The sequence below is a fragment of the Tursiops truncatus genome, chromosome 13, assembly GCF_011762595.2.
Source record: "Tursiops truncatus isolate mTurTru1 chromosome 13, mTurTru1.mat.Y, whole genome shotgun sequence".
NCBI classification, from domain to species: Eukaryota; Metazoa; Chordata; class Mammalia; order Artiodactyla; family Delphinidae; genus Tursiops; species Tursiops truncatus.
The window spans coordinates 16533275-16557459 of record NC_047046.1 but is presented as its reverse complement, the minus strand read 5'-3'; the positions used below and the strand labels follow the sequence as shown (position 1 = coordinate 16557459).

At 42.3% G+C, this 24185-nt stretch overlaps 2 protein-coding genes across 6 annotated transcripts in view; one reads left to right on the top strand and one right to left on the bottom strand.

Annotated features, from left to right (window-relative positions):
• RNF10 (ring finger protein 10) overlaps window positions 1–2470 on the bottom strand; it is a 31148-nt gene extending 28678 nt beyond the window's left edge. The window contains exon 1 of one of the 2 annotated variants that reach the window (XM_019950308.3): window positions 2185–2470. In XM_019950308.3, coding sequence (XP_019805867.1) covers window positions 2185–2341 — 157 coding nt within the window. In that variant the 5' untranslated portion in view covers window positions 2342–2470. The remainder of the gene's footprint in view (window positions 1–2184) is intronic. The other variant, XM_019950306.3, reaches the window with a different exon arrangement.
• A 3219-nt stretch (window positions 2471–5689) lies between these two features.
• Window positions 5690–24183, top strand: COQ5 (coenzyme Q5, methyltransferase). 4 transcript variants are annotated; one of them, XM_073790191.1, is made up of 9 exons: window positions 5690–5911; window positions 9633–9782; window positions 13635–13856; window positions 15030–15149; window positions 18457–18563; window positions 19660–19830; window positions 20396–20484; window positions 21077–21188; window positions 21271–24183. In XM_073790191.1, exons 1-9 carry the CDS (start codon window positions 5710–5712, stop codon window positions 21370–21372), a joined length of 1275 nt encoding a protein of 424 aa, XP_073646292.1. In that variant the 5' UTR covers window positions 5690–5709; the 3' UTR covers window positions 21373–24183. The 4 variants fall into 4 exon arrangements, with proteins under 4 accessions (XP_073646292.1, XP_073646293.1, XP_033692939.1 ...); XM_073790192.1 differs by lacking the exon at window positions 15030–15149 and having other exon boundaries at window positions 5692–5911; XM_033837048.2 differs by lacking the exon at window positions 19660–19830 and having other exon boundaries at window positions 5692–5911.
• The last annotated feature ends 2 nt before the right edge of the window (window positions 24184–24185 follow it).

Below are 24185 nucleotides of genomic sequence, written 5' to 3'. Positions count from 1 at the left end.
GTTTTTGTTTGGGGGGGAAGGGGAACGTCCGTGGCAGCCCAGTGGTTAAGACTCCATGCTTCCACTGCAGAGGGCACGGGTTCCATCCCTGGTTGGGGAACTAAGGAACCCACATGCCCCATGGCAGCAGCGGCCAAAAAAAAAGAGTATTTTATGGGTTTTTTTTTTTTTTTTTTTTTTGCCATGCCGCATGGCATGCGGGATCTTAGTTCCCCTACCAGGGATGGAACCCGTGCCCCCTGCAGTGGAAGCGTGGAGTCTTAACCACTGGACCATCAGGGAAGTCCCTTTATGTAGCTGTTTAAAAAAAAAAAAATTCACTTAAGTCAGAATGAACCCAGCAATTAATACTTACTCTATACAAGTCTGACTGAAATGTTAACACTGACAAATATTTACTTTGGTCAAACCACAATAGAATTCTGCATCATCCTGTCGGGTAATGAGAGTTAGTTCCACTAATCAACATATTCAAAGTCAGGACAATACAAGTTAAATGCCTTACATACCTCAGATTTGTTGCTGTATTATTTTGTTTGAGTTGGGGCAAACTTTCACCTACTGCTTCACTAAATAATAAATCAACTTAAGGCATTTACTGCAACTGATTCATGACTGTAAGTTAGTGGCTTAAACAGGAGCCCCAGAAAAATTAGTTGAGAATTAAGATAGCTGGAGAACCAGAATCTTTAACATCTAGGAATAGAATGCAAAAGTTATTTACCAGCTGTACTGAAAAATATGAAGACTGTTCTAAACTAGTTCCAACTCTGGCCAAGAGGACTGGCAAACCTCTATCTCTAGGGGAGATCTCCGATAAACCTACACATGTGCAAAACCCCAAAATTAGTCTACATAATACTGCCTGACATGGCCTGAGAGTCTACACTTATCCCTGCTTAGATGTTTAAAGCATTCATTCTTATCAAGACAACTGGTCTCCACCTGAGTTCCAAAAGCAAGCTCTAGAAGACCTTGACGTACCAGGTAAACAAGTTTGCTATATAGAGCAGAAAAACTCTGAACTCAACTCAGCCTTACAGTTGTTTTTCTGGTTTTTAAGTCAGCCTTGCAGTTTTCTTAATCTTGGAAGTTTTAAACAACTGGAGCTCCACATCTGGGGACTCCAAATGTTCCCCTCTCTGCCACACATCCCCACTATTCCCACTGAAAACATTTCCTATTACTGCTAATTTAATCAAAATACAAGAGCAGAGCTCTGAAGTAAGATGAAGACATTCAACTCCAGATCTCCTGGCTTCTCACCTTTTTCCTTCTTTAGATGTGAACAATTCCACCCTGCCGGACAGGTGACTGGAGTATTGAAAAAAGAGGTAAAAGCCTAGCCCAGTACCTGGCACATGGTAAGCCCTCAATAAATAGTAGCTATTATCATCATGATGGTCATATTTAATGTTGAGAGGCATGACTACAGAAATGACAAAATCTTCCCCATAAGATGACACCATCCTAGTCTAACAAGGAAATAGACATGTTGTGCATTTGGTGCATAACAGGTGTCAGGTACTCTCCTAAGCATTAGTTCATTTGTTTCCTCAGTTAATTTATTTTCTCCACCTTTACAGGTAAGGAAACTGAGACACTCACTCAAGGTCTGGCAAACCTAAAAAGACTGAATCCAGAGGCTGGTCTCTTAACCACTACTCCACACTAAACAAAGCCATTCAAAGATGAGTCCTCTTCATCTGGGGAGATCTGGGACCAGGTCATTCAACATGAGATTTGAGTTTAACAAATCTCTGGGCCCCACCCTCCCGTTTAAACTTGAACACTACCCAATTCTAATTCAACATTAAGAGTAAATGAACTTAGTGGTTTTAGGAGCGTACGCTGGTGCGTCAGACAAACCAGGTCTTCAGGCCTACTACACATACTAGCTGGTGACCTCACCTTTTCTGAGCCTCAATTTCCTCATCCGCAAAATGGGGATAAGAATAGCATCTACTTCACCGAGCTATTTCGAGCTTTAATGCAAGGATGTACTAAAACCACGCAGTACAGTTCTCATTAAGTGTTAACTAGAAGTAATGGGAGCCATGGGAAAGAGAAAGATATGAATAGTAGAAAGCGAAGCTTGTCCCTGGGTGACCCAGCTGGCACACGAGCGAGGATCCTCCCCAGCATTAGGAGCAGTCGCCCCCCGCCACAGGAGCCCGCCCTTACCGCTCTTGGGTTTAGACTCGCCGGCCGGCCCTGCAGAGGCGGAGCGGGTGGGCTGTTGCCCTTTGCTGCTGCCCGAAGAGGCGGAGGAGCTGCTGGAGCCGCTGTTCTTGTCCATGTCGGAGGCGGTGGCGGCGGCGCTGGGGGAGCTCTGCGGCATCAAAGGGGGCCTTGGCGGCGGCGGCGGCAGTCGGAGCGGAGCGGGCGCGGCGGAGACCCAGGCTCATGGCGTTCGGGGCCGGCGGGGGTCGGCGGCGGCAGCGGTTCTCGGCCTTCATGGCGACATTTTTCCCTGTTTCCTTCCTCGGCTTCTCAAACTGGAAGGAGAAGCGGCGGGCGGGGCTCTTGAGCCCGGCGGCGGCGGCGGTGACCGAGAAGGAGGAGGAGGCCGGGGCTCGGAGGTCCGGGCCGGGCCTGGCGGGGCGGAGGCTGCAGGGAAAGGGGAGGCGAGGGAGGGTGCGCGAGCCCCGCCGGCCGGCCGGACACGCTCTCCCGCCGCGGGGCAAGGGAGAGGGCTTGCTGTCTTGGTGTCGGGGACAAGTGTCTCCGACACAGAGACCGACACTCGCCTCTGGGCCGAGGCCGAGCTGCTCCGGGAATGGCGACGAGTCGCCAAACAGCATCTCGAAGAACCCGGATGAACTATATATAGTGGAGATGTGAGTGTGAAGCACGCTGGGAAATGTAGTTTTATGCCTACATCCGGGTCCAATGGGTTTTTGTTTGTTTGTTTTTTGTTTTTTTTCCTTTGTTTTCCTCCTCAATGTGTGACAGATCTTACAGGATGATGGGACTTGCAGTACAGGTTTTGGTCTTAGTACACTAATAATAATATATACCACTCATAATGCATCCAAACGTTGGAATACCTGTGGAATTCCTTTATTGACTCATTGTAAGTTATAGTTCTTATTCTAGTATTAATATCAATTTATTTATGGCTCTTACTCAATCTCCTAATAATGATAATAATGACAATACTTTACATTTAGTGTCACTCTACAGCACTTCCTCATGCAATTACTTCATTTCATTGTCATTTATTAATATAAATCATTGTTAATATTTCATGTCAGTGTTAATAATAATAGTTATCATTGAGTGCTTATCATTAGCAGACACTGCTCTGTGCAGTTTTTATGGAGTATCACATCTATCCTCACAATAATTCAAATTTAAAGACAAGGAAACGGGCTCAAAAAGCTTAGATCATTTGCCATGATCACAAAGCTAATAAGTGACATTCTCAACTACCTGTAAGATAAGCAGCTCTCCATTTTACAGATATGGACACTGAGACTTAGAAAATCACATATGTATTTTAGAAATCATATGACACCCATCTGTACTTTGGAAAATTATAAATGATTCGTTCCAACCGTAGCAGTTCAAGATTTGAAGGATCACAGAAAAACACTGTGAAAAAGATAAATAATTATTATAAATATAACAATAAATAAAGCTAACCTTATCTAGTTAGAAACCTATTATATGCCAGGCACTGTGCTCAGCCCAAAGAATTCCAAAATACATTAATGCAAGAATGTGATAAGGACTATAATAAAGTTGACACAAAATGCAGACCAGAGCAGAGGCCTCAAGGAGAGACATACAAAAATTTAGGAGGGGTAGAGGAGGGCTTCCCCAGAGGTGGTGTTACTTGAGCTGAGCATAGAAGGATGAGCAGAATATCAGCAGTCATAGATGAACAAATAAACAAATAGACAAAATCCTAGACTTCCCCTAATTAGGCCCTTTTGGGTTCCTTATTAATCATCACGTTATACAAAACATTAATAAGTATATACAAGTCAATCCATCTTGCAGTTAACAGTTTTAACTGGGATAAAGGAAATTAGATACTAATCTCATTTTTTCATTTATTTATTTATTATTTATTTATTTATTGGCTGTGTTGGGTCTTCGTTGCTGCACGCAGGCTTTCTCTAGTTGCGGCGAGTGGGGGGCTACTCTTCATTGCAGTGCGCAGGCTTCTCATTGTGGTGGCTTCTCTTGTTGCAGAGCTTGGGCTCTAGGCATGCAGGCTTCAGTAGTTGTGGCTTGCGGGCTCTAGAGTGCAGGCTCAGTAGTTGTGGCACACGGGCTGAGTTGCTCCGTGGCACGTGGGATCTTCCGGGACCAGGGCTCGAACCCACGTCCCCTGCATTGGCAGGCGGACTCAACCACTGCGCCACAGGGAAGCCCTAATCTCATTTTTTAAATTTCCTTAAATGCCCTCCACCAGTCCTTATCTTGTTTTCCCTTTTCCAGCTTTTTTCCCACCACAAATCATATTGAAATGAGAGAATGGCTACATCATGCATCAAATTAAGTCTAGAAAATCCTTAAGTCCATTCTTAAATATGAATAGACGTGGAAGATACACTAAGATTCCTGGATGATTTTTTATTTCCTTTAACAAAGATGTGAGAACTCTGATTACATGGGTGAATCATTCCTTTCTTCTATCTCTCTTAAAAGAGAGGGAAAGAGAGAAATCCCAGTGTAGTTCTTCCAAAATAAAGCAGTAGGTGTCCATCTGTCAGGCTACATTAAGCCAAGAAGAGATTTTTCCTTTTCAAAGTAGTTTCTTAGGGTCCTTGGCACTTTCTCCTTGTGAAACATTTACAGGAAACATACTTTAAAGAAAATTAAAGCAGAAACATACAGAAATCCAAATAAAACTCACCACCTCCATCCTCTTTTGCGCAAGATGCTCTATGTTACACTTACCATAGAAAAGAATGGGAAAATCTGGGGTTGAAGGAAAGCACTCATTCTATACCAGTTGGAGCTAGAAATGTAGCTTTGTGATAGCAGGAGAGGGAGGCTGAGTGGTGTTTTCTGGCGACTTACTAAATAGATGCCAGAGCTTTCCTTCCCATCTATGAACTTCCTAGGTCCATAAAATGGAAAGACCAACGAACAATCTTTCCAATGTTTATTATTCAGAGTAGTCTAGCATATGTTTCTCAAGACTGGTCTGCCAATCCCTCTCATAGAAATCACCAGAGAAGTTTGGTCAAATAGATTCTCAGTATCCATATCAGATTTACTGATCCAAAATCTCTGGTATTTGGGGCCCGGAAATGTGCACTTTAAGATCATGCCAAGTGATTCTTTATGCACGCCAAGGATTGCGAGAATTTTACCCGTAATATTAGCCTTTTACCACACTGTACCTCCGTTTGCCCTCTTCTGCACCAGAAAACAAGAGTTACTCAATATCTTGGAAGTTAGTAGTACAGGTTGGCAAGATGCAGAGACGTGCCCTCTGAGAAGTGATTGGGGGTTCTCCCTAGGGTCCGCTCATTCCTGGTGAATTCTATATTCAATTTGGAGAGAGAAAGAGAAAGGGATTTCGGGTATTCAAAGACTAAATAGCCTCAGAATCCCAGGGATCCTGCAGAACTCCTTAATATCAGGTTTCAGGACGCCTTCAGCTAATAATGTCTCTGGCCGGCCGCCGTCAGCCATCTAGTGAGGCAACGCGACATCCTGCCTGGCGGCGGTCACGCGACTGTCAAGATGGCGGCCCCCAGGAGCTGGGTTTTATGGAGCTTCTGCTGCCGTGGGTCGTCGCGGGTGTTGCTGGGCTGCAGGCTTCCCGGGCTTCGTAGCTCCTGGCCCAGGGGCCCGCTGGGTGCGCGGCCCTTGTCCCAAGAGAAGCGGGCAACCGAAACGCACTTCGGGTTTGAGACTGTGTCGGAAGAGGAGAAGGGGGGCAAAGGTGAAAAGGGTGAGAGGGTGGAGGGGGGGAAATCTGACCGTCTGCGATCTAATTTCTTCCGCCCATATTAAGGGTTGATTTAACGTCCTGTCGGCTCTGATGCATTATCTTCTTTATCTTCTGCAGTCCTGACCTCCAAGAAGTAGCCCCAGCCTAACGCTGCCAAACTGAGACGCTACCTCTTTTTAAGTAATTATCACAAAACCCCATCAGTTGAGCGTTTATGATGTGCCAGGCAGTGTGCAGACCTTGTTTACAATCTCATTTCAACTTCCCGATGATGAATATTGCTATTCCATGTTACGTAAGAGGAAATTGAGGCTTAAAGCTTAAGCAAAAACTTGCCCAGTTTAATACAGCTAGTGAGTGGTGGAACTAGTATTCCAACCCAGTTTGGCCCAACTACAGAGCCCAAGTTCTTAATCTCTTGCTAAAGGGATAGGCCATCTTTTATACAAAGAAAGAAGGAAACTATTTTCTGTGTGCCTCAGCTTCCAAATTTGCCCGATAGGAATAATAGTAACTTTTTTCATAGAGTTCTTGTGAAGATTAGATTACTTCATACACTGAAGAATTTTGAATAATGCCAGGCACTTCATAATTGCTCAGTAAATGTTAGATATTTTTGAGCAGTTTTTTGTGTTCACCATAAGCATGGGAAAGGAAAAGAACTTTTTTAAAACTCCAACTGTACCATTTGTAATGGGGAAGGTATTATGCCCATATTACAGATGGATAAGGTGAGACTCTGAGAGGTTCCTTAACTTGGCCTATGTTCACCCAGGAAATAAGAGAAAGAGCCTACAACTGAATTTCCATCCTCTTATAGACTAGCACGTTGTATTACCTCTCACCTGAATCTTAACTAAATATTATACATAGCTCTACTGTAACTCTGATTGTTTTATTTTGTTTTTTGCGCTACGCGGGCCTCTCACTGTTGTGGCCTCTCCCGTTGCGGAGCACAGGCTCTGGACGCGCAAGCTCAGCGGCCATGGCCCACGGGCCCAGCCGCTCCGCGGTATGTGGGATCTTCCTGGACCGGGGCACGAACCCGTGTCCCCTGCATTGGCAGGCAGACTCTCAACCACTGCGCCACCAGGGAAGCCCTTGTAACTCTTTGAATACTGAATTTAAATTAACATTTATTTCACTGTGAATCCCCAGAAAGCTAGGATGGTGGCTCATTCACGTCTGTATCCTCAGCACCTGATGCACATTGGGAGCTTGATAACTGATTGTGGAGTGAAATAAATGGAGCCAAGTAAAACGATAGCAAACTTTTATTGAGGCCCTGAAACCTTTTAAAAATATTTTACATTAATTCTTATAAATACAAGCGTATGAGGTAGGAACTCTTATCCTGTTTGTATAGATGAATAAACTGCTGATAAGTGGCATAGCTGGAATTTGAATACACATGGGTTGCTTCCAAAATAATAATAATGCTTAACCTCTGTATTGTGCTTTACAATGTATAAACAACATTTCACACAATGACGGGGGGAAGAGTTACCCACTAAGCTAAATATGACTTCCAGATTGGGACCCGAGATTGAAGTACAGGCAATCTTTGCACAATGATGCAGGACAGTAAAAATGTCCATGCAAGCTGAAATCATGACAATGATCTTAAAGATCAATGGGGAAAATTGCGATTGTTCCAGAACCTTTAAAAATTATCAAACATAAAAAACTCTCTTAATGTCAGTTATAAATATATAAGGAAATGAAAAAATAGTAAAGTTGATATTTATTTAGCACACTGTCATTTAAAATTAGATTTAATTAATACAATTAGAATTTTTAATTGTTTAAAATTAAATTAAAATCTAACAAAAAATTAGAAAGATTGAGAATTAAGTTGTTTTAGTCCTTTGTAAAAAATTTACCACGAGTAGTTTAAACAGTGTTTGCATCCTTTTTGTCATATAATTTACAGTAGGGAGTGAGCACCTTCTCCATGCCTCAGCAAACGGTCAGACGTGTTTCTAAGGTTCAGTCAGCTTCTAACATTTTATCCTTTCACTTTCAATGTCATGAAATATCTCCAAGAATTCCTTTAATGTGAAATTTTTTGCTGGCATCATTTCCTCTGGGACATCTTCAACCTTTTCATCACAACCACATTCTCATTTACATCCATAAGTTCATTTTCCCAAAGTTCCTCTGGCTGCATATCTAAAACCTCTAGAGGGGCAGCAGTATCAACATTCCCATGGTCATGTTTCTCCTGTAACTCCACTGATGTATTCAAATTTCACTTCCAGGGTTTATCACTTTTCATTATTTTGTTGCACTTTCATTTCCATTGGCCAGTTTCCTCTTTCAGTTATCTAGTTTTGTAAAATGCCCCAGAGATTTACAGCTGAGATGAGAAGATAACACAACTACATGCTTTGCTGTCTGCATGTGAACTGAATAACTGATGTATAGTGACCAACCAGCTACAAACTGTAAGAGAAGTGACATTGTTGGCTTCTGATCATGATGCATATCTGTTATTTATGTATGATTTGTGGACTGAAGAACTACTAGCAAAATGTGTACTTTATGTAATTAGTCACAGTTAATATACCACTGGATTTGAATGATGTTGCTAGAGGACTGGCATTATTGAACTAAACCACAGTAACTGAAATTCTTGTATATTAGAACCATATAAAGCAAGAAGGGCTTATACTTAGTGGGTTGAGCCTTAGTGTCCCTCTAAGTACCCCAAAAGATGTTCAAAAGCAAAGAGCAAGCTTATAGGATCCCAAGGTTGAGAATAGACATTCAAGATTGAGTTAAAGGAGGGGGCTCTATAGTCTGCTGATTCAGCAGAGGACAGTAATATTTTGGGTCTAAGCAGCACATTTTATCTGAGGAACTCAACGTGTCTCCCCTTCATTACCTAATTCAGCCTTACGGCAGGCAGGTAGGGGGCTGGCGCTGATATTCTCATCTCATGGGCAGAAATTGAGATGCAAAGAAGTTAAATGTAGCCTGTACTTTAAAGTGTATTGGATAATAAATTCCTTAACTCTTCAGCTAGCCCAGATTCCACATTCTGCCTTAATCCTATGTTGGGTCATGAGGACCCTCTACAGTGTGACCTGGCCCTGATTCACATCCTGCCATCCATCTGCCCACCAAATTGTACATGAGGTTTTTCTCAGTGATGCTGGCAGAGATGAGCTGAGGTCTTCCCATCCATTTGTCGTGTCTTCCTAAAGGATTTTGTTGTCTTTTATTATAATAATATTAGAAACATTCCAACCCCCTCCCTGCCCCTTCCTCTAAGAAACAGAAACTGGGGAATTCCCTGACGGTCCAGTGGTTAGGACACAGCGCTTTCACTGCTGAGGGCGCAGGTTCTATCTCTGGTCAGGGAACTAAGATCCTGCAAGCCAAGACGTGTGGCAAAAAAAAAAAAAGAAAAAGAAAAACAGAAACCTATTTAGTACTTAAATATGTGCATGACATTATTACAAGGTAATGGCCCTAGGTAAAGCTAACTAAGATAACATAAAAGAGGTTGACTTCTTTCTTACATGATGTAATTTAAGCCTTTTTTAGAAGGGGTAATGTTAAGGTGAAGATTTGGGCATCAAGCATTATGACTTGGCTCCACCTTGCAGACAGTTAATTTCATGGGGGGGAAGCTTTCTCCTCTTTCATTTAGGACTTTTCCAGGTTAATCTTATGAATAGTCCAATCATGTTGTATTTCTCTCAAGTCTATCAGGTGTTTGAAAGTGTGGCCAAGAAGTATGATGTGATGAATGATATGATGAGTCTTGGTATCCACCGTATTTGGAAGGATTTGCTGCTCTGGAAGATGCGCCCGTTTCCGGGGACCCAGCTGCTGGATGTTGCTGGAGGCACAGGTAACATACAGTTCTGTATCCTGGGGTACCACTAAGCTCCTTCTATAAAAATTAGTGTCTCTTGGGACTTCCCTGGCGGTCCAGTGGTTAAGACTCTGCACTTCCGCTGCAGGGGGCACAGGTTAGATCCCTGGTCGGGGAACTGAGACCCCGCAGCCTCGCAGTGTGGCCAAAATAAATAAATAAGTAAAAAATAAAAATAAAATAGTTTAAAAAAATTAGTGTCTCTTGTTGGAATGAGCTAGCTCACCTACCATTAGCCTGAAAATAGTAATTGAAAATCAGTACACTTCTCAGAAAGATTTATTCTTTCCTTTTTTAACTGAATGTCAGTCAAAAGCACAGAATATCAGCTTTGTGCCTGTCACTTTTCTAAAATTCAGAGGATTACAAAGTAAAACGACCAATTTTTAACTCTAGTGGCATTTCCCCATCTAAACAACCGTTTTACCTTCTATTTAACCTTTATCCCACTTTCCCTCTTTCTTTGGTGTGGGAAAGGGGGAGAGCTTTTATCATGTTATGTAAGCTTTCTAGGCAGACTTTTCTGCCTAATCTACTATGATACCAGATATCAAAAGCTCATTTATTTGTGCATGGTCCTTTGTTATTTGGTACACACTAGGCATTTGGAGAGAAAAATGTCACAATGTGTAATATAATGTAATAATGTAATAATCTATACTAATAGGATAATGTATAATAATAAATTACAGTAGAATAATGTCCATGTTTGAAACATGTTTATGTGTGGCTTTGTTGGTGTGGCCCTCTACCCAAAAGGAAGCACAGAGGGCAGTACGGTGGAGGACAGTTTAGCAGAATCTATCAAAATCTAAAATGCTTACAGTCTAGGATCCCACAGTTCCAATTCCAGACATCTAGTCTGAAAACAAAAACAAAAACAAAAACTTGCACAGAGAGATAGCTACAGAAGGGGGTCAGTTAGAGCTGCTTCCATCTCCAATGTACCCCAGCCAGTAACATTACCACATGCTGGCAACTGCCCATTTAGAAAATGCAATTGAAAAGTAATCCCATATATTTAAAAAGACATTGAAAAAGTAGAGCTACAAATATGCTCACTGCATAATTTTTAGTCATAGTGAAAAATTGGAAATAACCTATTTCTACCTCAATAAAGAAATGGCTTTAGGGACTTCCCTGGTGGTGCAGTGGTTAAGAATCTGCCTGCCAATGCAGGGGGCACGGGTTCGATCCCTGGTCTGGGAAGATCCCACGTGCCGCAGAGCAACTAAGCCTGTGCGCCACAACTACTAAGCCTGCGCTCTAGAACCTGCAAGCCACAACTGCTGAGCCTACGTGCCACAACTAGTGAAGCCCACGAGCCTAGAGCCCATGCTCCGCAACAAGAGAAGCCACCGCAATGAGAAGCCTGTGCACCGCAATGAAGAGTAGACCCCGTTCGCCACAACTAAAGAGAAAAGCCCACACACAGCAACGAAGACCCAACACAGTCAAAAAATAAATAAATATATTTTTTTAAAAAAGAAATGGCTTTAAATTAAGATACATCAATACTATAAAATATTAGGTAGCTATTTAAAAGAATGAGGAAAGCCTAGAAATACCAATGGAATGGCCTCAAGGACATATTAAGTGGGAAGAAAAAGAAAAGTTGTATACAATGCATATAATATGATCCCCATTTATGTTTTTAAGTTGTTTTATATGAGTACATATAATTATATTTAAATATATAGGAAAGTGACTAGAGAATACCGAATTGGATGGAGAAAATGGAAAAACTTAAGGATATATTTCTTACAGTGTAAGAAAAAAACAAAACAAAGACAAGGAAACCGCATTGTAAAAAGGGAAATGTGATCCCGGAAAGCACTGGCTTTGCCCAAACAATATTTACCTGGTCACAATAATGTACACACTTGATTTTCAGCTTTTAGACTCAAACCATCAACAAAGCACAGAAGACATAGCTATAGAACAAATAAAATGTTATCAGGCTTGACAGAATAAAAATATATATATGATGGAACGCTGAAGGGAGTCAAAAGAGATACTGTCTGTAGTTGGTGGAATAAGAAATAAAATACTGGGGTGGAGGGATAAATTTGGAATTGGGATTAACAGATGTATACTACTATATATAAAATAAACAACAAGGACCTACTGTATAGCACAGGGAACTGTATTCAATATCTTGTAATAACCTATAATGGAAAAGAATATGAAAAAGAAAAAAATGTATATATATGTAAAACTGAACCACTTTGCTGTACACCTGAAACATTGTAAATCAACTATACTTCAATAAATTAAAATTGAAAAAATATATTGATTAGTTTATTACTTTAGGTTACAAAGGTATCTGTGAGGAATTATGAAAAGTGATAAAATATATTGGGAGGATAAAAGCAAGCAGAGATGGGGGTGAGTAAAGAAGTAGCTGTAACCAACAGAATAAACAGCTAAAGGAGTTGGGAAGGATGGTCTGTGGGGAACTGAACTGGGAGTAGGAAGTGGTGTGGCAGGGAACTGTTGCTTGTGACTGTACCTTTATGTTACTGTCATAAAAATTATTAGAAAAAGGCTAGAAGGATGCACACTGAGCTCTTAACACTTGTTATGTCTGGAGAGTGTGGACAGAGAATGCAACTTTCATGTTTTATTCTACATGTTTAGGTATTGAGTCTTATAGTAAGAATGTGTCCATGCATTACATATGCAATTTTTTAAAGGTTTTTTTTTTTTTTTGAGGTATGCAGGCCTCTCACTGCTGTGGCCTCTCCTGTTGTGGAGCACAGGCTCCGGATGCGCAGGCTCAGTGGCCATGGCTCACGGGCCCAGCCGCTCCACAGCATGTGGGATCTTCCTGGACCGGGGCACAAACCCGTGTCCCCTGCATCAGTAGGCGGACCCCCAACCACTGCGCCACCAGGGAAGCCTGAGGTTTTTAAAAAATAATTAATTAATTAATTTATAAATAAATTAATAAATAAAATAAATTAATTTATTTTAAATTAAATTAATATAAATTAATTAATAAAATAAATTTATTTATTTATTTTTGGGTCTTCATTGCTGTGCACAGGCTTTCTCTAGTTGTGGCAAGTGGGGGCTACTCTTCGTTGTGTTGCACGGGCTTCTCACTGCGGTGGCTTCTCTTGTTGTGGAGCATGGGCTTCAGTAGTTCTGCCACGTGGCCTCAGTAGCTGTGGCGCACGGGCTTAGTTGCTCCGCGGCATGTGGAGTCATCCTGGAGCAGGGCTTGAACCCGTGTCCCCTGCATTGGCAGGTGGATTCTTAACCACTGAGCCATCAGGGAAGTCCAGGTTTTTTAAAGAATCTTAGACGTTAGAAATTTACTGTTAAAATAAAAAGTTACTGGGCTTCCCTGGTGGCACAGTGGTTAAGAATCCGCCTGCCAATGCAGGGGACACGGGTTCAAGCCCTGGTCCCCGAAGGTCCCACGTGCCGTGGAACAACTAAGCCCATGCACCACAGCTACTGAGCCTGCGCTCTAGAGCCCACTAGCCACAACTACTGAAGCCTGAACACCTAGAGCCCGTGCTCCGCAACAAGAGAAGCCACCGCAATGAGAAGCCTGTGCACCACAGTGAAGAGTAGCCCCCGTTCACCGCAACTAGAGAAAGCCGGCGCACAGCCAGGAAGACCCAACGCAGCCAAAAATAAATAAAATAAATAAATAAAAATTAAAATTAAAAAAATAGTTACTGTTGAGATGAGTACAAAATTCAATTTTCATACACTCCTCAACCCCTGTACCTCTGTTGCTCCTTTGGGGTTTAAGAAATGCTGGGTTTTTGTTTTTGTTTGTGTTTGATCTTTCCTCCTGTTGGCTTCCCACAGGTGACATTGCATTCCGGTTCCTTAATTATGTTCAGGCACAGCATCAGAGAAAGGAGAAGAGGCAATTAAGGGCCCAACAAAATTTATCCTGGGAAGAAATTGCCAAAAAGTACCAGAATGAGGAGGATTCTTTGGACGGTTCTCATGTCATGGTCTGTGACATCAACAAGGAGATGCTAAAGATTGGAAAACAGAAAGCCCGTGCTCGAGGATACAAAGCTGGTAAGTCCTGCAGAAAATGGACCCAGAGGAGATGTTTATATGTTTATAAAATAAGATGGAATATGTACAATGCTGAAATGCTTTCTTTCCAGGTTTCAAAAACTTACAGGTAGGTAGGAGTGGAAGATAATTTGTGTGGCTGCGTCCAGCATGTGTGCTGTTATGTACATTATTTCAGCAACCCAGGGAGTTAGATTATCAGCCACATGTGACAGGGGAGATAACCCAAACCCAAAGAGGTTAAGTATCTGCTTCAGCTAACACAACTTAAATGGCAGATCCGGAATGGGGGCTGACTCTTTGGATCTCAGCTCTTGGACACTGAGACAAGTTTGGCTTTTAATTCCCAGCAGCTCCCCAGTGACCCCCATGCCCTGTTCTTGAGCCATTTCATCCCCCTCCCAAAACTAAGCTCTGCTTCAGCTTTCAAACCAGGGGGCTCCTGGGGCCTGGACATTTCCCACGTGGGGCTCTTTTCACAGGCAGTCTTTGCTCCAGAGCACCTCCACCCCACCCCTGCCACTGGGTGGGCTGAGACTTTCTCAGATCTTCATCCAGGTCTAATGGCTTTGTTTTTTGGGGGAGCGGGGGGGGGGGGGCGGGGTTGTGATTTATTTATTTTTTTTTTAATACATCTTTATTGGAATATAATTGCTTCACAATACTGTGTTAATTTCTATTGTACAACAAAGTGAATCAGCCATATACACACATACATCCCCATATTCCCTCTTGAGGCTCCCTCCCACCCTCCCTATCCCACCCCTCTAGGTCATCGCAAAGCACCGAGCTGACCTCCCTGTGCTATGCTGCTGCTTCCCACTAGCTATCTCTCTTACATTTGGTTGTGTATATGTATGTCAATGCTACTCTCACTTCGCCCCTCACCCGCTGTGTCCTCAAGTCCATTCTCTACGTCTGCGTCTTTATTCCTGTCCTGCCACTAGGTTCATCAGTACCTTTTTTTTTTTTTGATTCCAAATACATGCGTTAGCATACGGCATTTGTTTTTCTCTTTCTGACTTACTTCACTCTGTGTGACAGACTCTAGGTCCATCCACCTCACTGCAAATAACTCAATTTCGTTTCTTTTTATGGCTGAGTAATATTCCATTGTAGGTCTAATGGCTTTTCCCACACAGCCTTGCTTCCTCTCCTTTTTATTTTTTCCAGGTGTCTCCTCTCACCCCCTGCCCCCAAAAAAGAAAAAAACCCTTTTGCCCTCCTACCTCTATTTCATCGTGGGTTTCTCAGAGGGCCCAACTGATGCAGTTGAAGAATCACCCGTAAATGGTACTCCTCAAATTTCCCTAGCACGGTACTCTCAACAGCCAATGGGAGAATGCCTGGGTATCTCCAGGAACCTGTTGCAGCCTCCAAATAGACAGTTTCTGCTCTAGCTTAAAGATATACATTTTGCATTTGGCTTTCTGTTTGTTTTCGTATTTTGAAATACTTTTGCCCCCAGTTTTATGCCCCAGTAGTAGTACTGATCTGGCAGCTGCAGCATGTTTACCCAGCTCTTCAGAGCTGCTGCACTGCCCTCTTCCACGCTGGCCGAGCACTGCAGGCAGCCCCCGTGAGAGGCAGCCGTGCACAGCAAAGGAAGCCAAGTCCCTTGGGTCCATGTCAGCACTTCTCCCCTCCCCCACCCCCACCATGAGAGTCTATGGTTATTTTAGCTCAATTCTGCTTCCTCCTCCTCCTCCCACCCGCAGAATGAGCTGCCTAGACGAACTGCAGCCCACTTGGCCCCCCAAATGAAGGGCTCTTTTGTTAACCATCAACACTGATCAGAAGGCTGACAATCACTAGTGTTTCTAGACAAAGGCACCGTGTTCTTACTCCTACTGAGAAACGTGTTTCCCTTCTCTCTGGTGCTTAGCCACGAAGACTGGAGAACAAAGATGGAAATGATGGGTAATGTTCCACCTCTTGAATCATCTCTTCCATAGCACAGCTTGCCCTTCAGGCTCTCCTAACAGCCAAGAAATCCACCTGCATAGAATCATTACATGCTGCATAGTATGGTTTTATCTTTCCTCCTTGCTTTATCAATCTCCAATAATAATGCCTTTGCAAAAAATATCATGCAAAAAAATTTGAAACTAAGTAGGAAGATCCTAGAAATGATTTAATAGTTTAAAAAATTAATGTGTAAAGGCATTTTTGTGTGTAGTACTATTATGTGTTTTCCTTACATGTAGCACTTCCTCCCAAAATGGAAGCTTGGAGGGCAGGAACCTTAAAAAGATTATTTGATGGTTTATAAAAGTGATATATTTGGGAAAATTTTGGATATTAGAAATCAAAACTTTGAAAAGGTATTAAGAAGTAAATATTAACCAGAGTTTCAGCATCCAGAGATGACCCTCAATATATTTCCTTCCTAGCTTTTTCCTAATCATGTTCTTTTTATAAAATTGAGAACATCTTATGTATATAATTTAGTATCCTGCTTTATTTAATTCAGCATTGTATCATGAGATTTTCCCATGTTATTAAAAACTCCTGGGAATTCCCTGGCGGTCCAGTGATTAGGACTCCACACTCTAACTGCTGAGGGCTCAGGTTCGATCCATGGTCAAGGAACTAATATCCCACAAGCTGCATGGTGCGGCCAAAAAAAAAAAAAATTTCCTTAAAATCATTTTTTATGATATTCTCTCATATGGATGTTTTATGATTTGCATAACCAATTTATGTAACTAGTTGATCTTTCATTTTTTTCTGATGTTTTTGCACGTAGCACAATGTTGTGACATCCTTATTTGTAAATTTTTGCATGCATCATTATTTTCTTTTTACTGACAATATATTTGGACAAGTGTTCAGGCTCTCTAGATCTCAATTACCTTATCTATAAAATGTAGAAAATAATAACCCTTCTCACAGTAGGAGGTACTATCCCATAACTGTTAAAAACACAGGCTCTGGAATAAAACTTACTGAGTTCTAATCCATCTGTGTGACCTTAGGCAAGGTACTTCAATCTTTCTGATACTCAATTTTGTTCACCTGAAACATGAAGATGATAGTACGGCTGTCTCAGAGTCGGTATGAGGATGTGAGAAGATAATGTATGTAAAGTGATAACACAGACCCTGCCATCATGGGCTTAGTAAGCAGTAGCTTTGATGATGATGTCATTAATGTCCTCCTCCTAAAATTCAAATAGCTGGGTCAAAGGATATACTTATTACTAAGGCTCTTGTTAAATACTGCTGGCATGCTTTCCAGGAGGGTTATTTCCATTTACCTACCCCTATAGTGCCTTCCTTCTATATCATACTTTTTTTTTTTAAGTTCCATTGAGACACCGAACGTGACAGTGCTTTTATTTAATTTATTTAAGGAAGCCAAGTGTTTTATTTTATTTTAAATGTATTTATTTATTTATGGCTGCATTGGGTCTTTGTTGCTGCGCGCGGGCTTTCTCTAGTTGCAGTGAGCGTCGGCTACTCTTCATTGCAGTGCACGGGCTTCTCATTGCGGTTGTTTCTCTTGTTGTGGAACACGGGCTCTAGGCGCACGGGCTTCAGTAGTTGTGGCACGCAGGCTTCAGTAGTTGTGGTTCACGGGCTCTAGAGCACAGGCTCAGTAGTTGTGGTTCACAGGCTTAATGGCTCCGTGGCATGTGGGATCTTCCCAGACCAGGGCTCGAACCTTGTCCCCTGCATTGGCAGGCGGATTCTTAACCACTACACCACCAGGGAAGTCCCTATATCATACTTTATGTCTGATTCACTGCAAGTTGAATAATATTAAAGCCAAATCAGGATCCTCAGAGGACATAGCTACCCTGATGGGGAGCTCCCTTGGGTGTTTTCTGAATTCATGACCAGATTTGCAGTCAAGACACTTTGCTTCTCTATGACTCCAGTAGAACCAATATAATTATACTAAATTACATACTTAGAATACTTCCAATGACTGTCTGAAGTAGGTACTATTATTGACTCCATTTTACAGATGAGGAAACAAAGTAGTTTATTAAAGATTATATGGCTAATAAATGGGGAAGCTGGAATTAGAACACAGGCAACCCCAGGACCTGGGCTCTTAACCACAGTGCTTTACACAAAACACCTAGTTGGATAAAAATTGCTTAAGGGTAAGGCATAACTAAGTAACCAGTGTCTACTCTGAGAACCTTGGGGGGACTTCCTGCTAAACTTCAAGGGCGCCAGCTTCACATTCTCAGGACTGGAGGACACCGTGAAGACGGTGGCCAGGAATCCACTGGAGAAGGCAGGTGTGTATTTTCTGACACCACTTCAGATACCACATGTGTGATGTTTGCCCAGCACCAAGCAGCTCTCCAGTTCTCCAATGTCAACCAGCTGTCCAACAATTTAGTTCAGTTCTGACACTAATTACCCAGAGTTAGCTCAGATTCCACAGGTTTAAGGGCTAATTGCCACAGGACTGTCCCCACTTCACAAGCCAGCCGCAAACAGGGTGTCCACGGTACCCACAGTTCTGTCTGGCCTACTGAAAATTCAGGGTTTCCCATGACCCCCTCCTCAGGTTTGACAGTTCACTGGGTGCAGAGGAGACAGTTGTCCAGACTGAGGCCAGAACTGCTTTTCTCTTTCAGGACTTGCTTGGGTAGTGGGAGACGCTGAAGAACTGCCCTTTGATGATGACAAATTTGATGTTTACACCATTGCCTTTGGGATCCGGAATGTCACACACATTGATCAGGTAATGAATGGCTGCATCCGCTTGCGTGACTCAGGATATTAGTTCTCCTGGAGTGGCTCCACGGTGAATGAGGAAAGGGAGAGAGTCTTCTCTGGGCTCAGCTCCTGAGTTGAATGTTTCAGGCTTAGAGGTCTTAATCCTTTAAATTGCCCATTTTCCTGCCCACAAAATTGAAAAAAAAACCACAGAGCAGATCCCCACAGAAGCCTTTGTTGCTTGGGTTGGTATTTACATCCTTAAAAAAAAAAATTATTTATTTGGCCGCATCAGGTCTTAGTTGCGGCGGCGGGCTTCTCTCTAGTTGTGGCATGCGGGCTCTAGAGTGCGTGGTCTTAGTTGCCCTGTGGCATGTGGGATCTTAGTTCCCCAACCAGGGATCAAACCCGCGTCCCCTGCATTGGAAGGCGGATTCTTAACCACTGGACCACCAGAGAAATCCCAGTATTTACATTTTTGAGACTGTCAGTCTTGCTCTCTCATTTCATCTGCTTCCTCTTGCTTGTGAAGCCACCTGACTCTGACACTGCAGATCAGAGGGATTTCCAAGGCTGACAGAGAAAAAGGCACTCAAACCCTATTTTGGCAGAAGGTAGCTAGATTCATGGTTCCTCTGTAGGAAGAAGGGAAATGTTCAGCTCTTAATCTGATGCAGCTCTTCTTTATTTCTGCTTGAACATTCTGTCCAAACATTTGAAGATGGTAAGCAAGGCACCCCATTTCATTTCTGTAATGTGGACTCCAGTTGCCTAGTTGCCTGCTTTGGGTGGGACATCCTTTATGGTGTACTTTAGCTTCATTTTTATGACCTGTCCTATGTCTGTAGCCAGTTTATTATTCCTTTTAAATTAAAAAAAATAATAAATTTTAGTAGATTCAAAGTTCAAAAGGCACAAACGGATATATCAGTAAAAGTCTTCACCTTGTGTCCCAGCCATTCAGTGCCTCTTCCCCCTGCAGTCACCAATTTCTTAATGTAGCTTTGCAAAGATGTCTTGTGCATATTAAGTGTATTTATTTTCTTTCTTTTTTTATACAAATATTAGCATATGAAACATTTTGCCCATTGCTTTTTTTTCCCTTAAAAATATACCTGCAGGGCTTCCCTGGTGGCACAGTGGTTGAGAGTCCGCCTGCCGATGCAGGGGACACGGGTTCGCGCTCCGGTCCGGGAGGATCCCACATGCCGCGGAGTGGCTGGGCCCGTGAGCCATGGCCACTGAGCCTGCGCGTCCGGAGCCTGTGCTCCGCGGGGGGAGAGGCCACAGCAGTGAGAGATCCGCGTACCGCAAAAAAAAAAATCTATATATCTATATATCTATATACCTGCAGACTTTTGCATGTCAGCACATAAAGAACACTGGCTCTTCCTTTTTTTAATAGCTGCATAGATTCCCTTTGTGTATATATTCCGTAATTTAGCCAGTCTCTCATTAATGGTTAAGATGCTTCTAATCTTGGTGCTGTTCAAATCGTGCCATAATGAATAACCCATGTCGTTTCCACAATAGAAACATTTCTGTAAGATAGATTATTTGAAGTAAAATTGCTGGATCAAAAAGGAATATCCATTGTGATTTTGAGAAGTAATTCAAAAATTGCCGCCTGTGGGGCGTTGTACCAATCTGAGTCAGTTTAGATTACTCCAAGTAACCTTCTCTAGTCACGGGCAGCAGAATGCCTATTTCTGCTGTTACAGCTTCCCAGCTGAGAGTGAACACGGGATCTGTGGGAAATCACTTTTATAATGCCCATAGAAGCTGACGCCGCCTCAGCCTCCCAGAGCTGAATGAGGGCTGCTGACGAGTGTGTTCTGTTGTTCCTGTCTTGCTCAGGCGCTCCAGGAAGCCCATCGGGTCCTGAAGCCAGGAGGACGGTTTCTCTGTCTGGAGTTCAGCCAAGTAAACAATCCGCTCGTATCCAGGTTGGTATTGTTAACAGGGCTTGATTTTCATCATCTAGCCAAGGGTTTCCCATCCCAAAGTGGAAAGAAAATAGCCAGTAAGCTACAAGCATCAACCTCATAGTTCAGTGTCCCAGAGTCCCTGAGGGACAGTGCCACCTCTGAGGTCTGAATGACAACACCTAGGCCAGAAGGGTCTCAAACCAGTAACCAGAGACTCAAGTGGGCCCACGTATGTATTTTGTTTGACTCATGGTATTTTAAAAATTGACTTAGATGTCCATATTTTAAAATCAGGAAATTTTACATAAAAATCTAGATTTCCAGCTTCACTTGAGAAATCAGGTATATGGCAATCCTGGTTAAGCCCATATTCCCACATGGCAATAGTCAGGGCTGAGTAGTAACTGCCCTTTCTCCACTTTTCTGGTACTTCCTAACTGTGCCTGTCACCACACCCTCACTACTCCCTAGGCTTCTGCACCTGGCCCACTTCACTTATTTCAGGTACTTGCTTGACCCTTATAGGCATTTGAGTTTATAATCCCAGGCTTAGACCTTCTTGCTTATTAATGGTCACGTTCTAATCTTAATCTTTTGCCTTTTTGTTTAGGCTCTATGATGTATATAGCTTCCAGGTCATTCCTGTCCTGGGAGAGGTCATTGCAGGAGATTGGAAGTCCTATCAATACCTTGTAGAAAGTATCCGACAGTTCCCATCTCAGGTAAAAAACTTCTATAGCTTACAACAAAGGCCCTACAGTTGAAATCCAGGCGATTTTTGCTGTATCCTTCTTTGTGTTTTAGGAGGAGTTCAAGGAGATGATAGAAGATGCAGGTTTTCAGAAGGTGACTTATGAAAATCTAACATCAGGCATTGTAGCCATTCATTCTGGCTTCAAACTGTAACTCCTTTAAGATCCTGGAGTGTGAACCAGTCACATCCTGTCAAAAGGCTGGAGCCGAAGGATAATGTGGTTAGTGAGACCAGCACAACATCTCCTCCTAAGGCTATGCGCCTTGGACTCATGTTCTGATATGACCAGTCTCAGAGTGAAAGAAACAAGCTTCTGTCACTTTATTGCAGCTTTCCTTTGGGGCTGCTTCAGGCCTTCTCCCAGAGGTATTTAGTCTGTACTTTTTGCTTAACTCCTACTAATTTTTCTTGGCTCTGTAGTATGTGGTTAAGGAAAACCAGCACTGAAACTCAGTTTTGAAGTGTATCTGTGGCTTCTCTGCCAGTGCTGCCTTCCAGAGGGATAATGAATCATTAGAACCCAATGATGATTTGAACCAGAAAACTTCCTAGCTGTACCCAAGTCCATCTTTCAGCCTAGGACTAAGTCTGGGGCCAAAAGCCAAGGCCCAAATTAGAGGGCTAAGGATCACAACTAGAATTGTGCCCTGAAACACTAAAAGAGTTTACAATTTTCATGGGTTTTGTCATTTTTTTCTTGAGGGAGGTGAAAGAAATACACTTTCATCATTATTCATTCAGTCCTCTTCTACCAAAAGCCACTATTGTGTCCTCAGTGCCTGTCATGAAGGAAACTTGACAAATCCTTGTTGAAGGAATAAATGTACCTGATTTCACGTCTTACAAAGAGAGCTTCTTTGTCAGGATACGTTTGAAGTCAGGATCTTATAGCCAAAAAAAAAAGTTTGATAACTATTTGTCTAGCCAAACCCCCTCCAGTACTCAGAAGAGCTGGACAGAGCTCTTGTCTCCTTAATACAGTCCACTCTTTGATGTTAAAATGAGACCATAAAAAAAAAAATGAGACCATAAATATTTTCAGTGCAGATGAAACTTAAGGGTTTTTTTGGGGGGTGGGGGAGGGTTGGTAAGAAATTGCAGAAATCAACCTGTGAGTTGGCTGGCAGTTGAATTGCAGAGACCTTAGTTCAAGGCTATTTGAAAAGTCTTCAGATATGTTGCCTCTCGCCCCAGCACAGAAGGGGTCATTTACCCCTTCACGTGAGTCACGACCTTCACTCACAAGATTGTGCCCTTGTCACTGAAAAGCTTCCAGATACAGCACTCTATATACACCTGTCTCAAAGAACAGCACCTTAGAACGATTGATAAAATGCTAAACCTTAGAAAAACTTTTAAGTTTTGTTTTCAGCCAGCTGGCGCCTCTGAAATTAACAAGGAGCAGGCAGTAAAAAAACCTTCATAGGTCATCAACCCAGTCCTCGCTCAGTGGCAATGTGATTCTCATATCTGAATCAAGAAAGAAAAGTTAAAAGCTGTCACTTCCTGGCAATAGATATGGGCCTGATGAAATTAGAACTCCCATTGTCCAGCCGTTTGTGGCCTGAAGGCAGCTGGAGACTGGAAGTAGAGCTAAAATCGACAAGATTGATGCAGCTTTGAAAGCCGAACACCTGTTGGGCTTCAAATATAGCCAGGTCACAAAAGAGGAAAAGGAGGTAGAAAAAAGATGTATTACAGGAACATTCTCAGTCTGTTCATATAAATACAAACCTAAACGACTGCAATTTCAGTCCCATTCCACAGTACCTCCTGCTCCTCTCCTGCAGAAAGCAGGGGAAAAACTTCTCCCACTTGAATTGCCATAATAGTAAAACAATTGTTTGCCCCTCTACCCTGAAACTTTCTCAGTCCTAACATTGATCAACTTCACTAGAACTTTTAAGACCCCAAGTTCTGGTAAAGAAAAACAACCTCCCAAAGATGTTACAGACCTAATATTGCTCTCAAGATGGAATCATCAGTCAATTCAGATCTATCACCCGCTCTGTGTAGCATTAGCCTGGCTGCTCAGACACCCTAATTGTATCTCACAGATCCAAGGTCTAAAACAAAAAGGCTTACCTCATGTGAACACTGAAAACAAAGGGGAATTTAAAAGCCAGGACCTTCCTTGCAGCTTCCCAGGATGGGCGTGGGTTGTCTCAGCCTCTGGAATATTTCCTATCTACAAAAGCCAAGTCTGCCATATTCGCTTTTATTCATAGAAAAGATTTGTCTTCCTAAAATTGATAGCAGGAAACCTTTAATGAAGTTTACTTATCCAGTTTTAATTGGGTCTTTTAGTGAAAGCTTCAATTCACATGTGAACACAGCTAGTTAAAGCACAGCACAGCAGGCTTATAAGTTTAAATTCCTGCAGACTTTATTAGAATCACATGGAGGGCTGCCTCAAAAGATTTCCCTTTTAAGACCACCTTTAATCTTTAGAATATACTTTGGCCAAGGCAGGGGAGGGGAAATTAGTCTAGAGCCCAACTTTCTTATTAGCTTATTTCCATTTTACAACCATGGAACTACTATACATTCATCACCACTTGAGGCCTAAGGCCCAGAACACTCTATAGCAGTATCTTTTAACAAAATGAGCACTTAAGGAAAGCATCAGATTAGGAATAAGAGTTAATTCAGTAGTTTCTCTGCCATGCATTTCTTAACATGCACTTCTGAGTAGTATTCTTCCATGCATAACAGTAGCAGGATGGGCAAGAATGAAACTCAAGAGCGTTGAATAGGCTAGTCTGTTATATCCCACAGAAACTTCAAGGAATCACCCCCACCAAACTACCCAAGATCAAACAATAGGCCATCTTCAACCCTAGATTATTTGAACAAATCGTTATTAACGCACACTTCTCCAACACATTTATTTCTTTTAAGGAATGGATTTTGAAGAGAAAAAACATGGGACAGAGAGGTATGGAATAGAAAATAAATACAAATG

Bases quoted from the DNA above. Each gene is read 5' to 3' on its own strand.
- COQ5 (XM_073790191.1), top strand. From the start codon at position 5,710: ATGGCGGCCCCCAGGAGCTGGGTTTTATGGAGCTTCTGCTGCCGTGGG. The intron at 5,912-9,632 runs GTGAAAAGGGTG...ATTTCTCTCAAG, and splicing joins AGAGGAGAAGGGGGGCAAAG to TCTATCAGGTGTTTGAAAGT. The intron at 15,150-18,456 runs GTACTCCTCAAA...TTTCTCTTTCAG, and splicing joins TGAAGAATCACCCGTAAATG to GACTTGCTTGGGTAGTGGGA.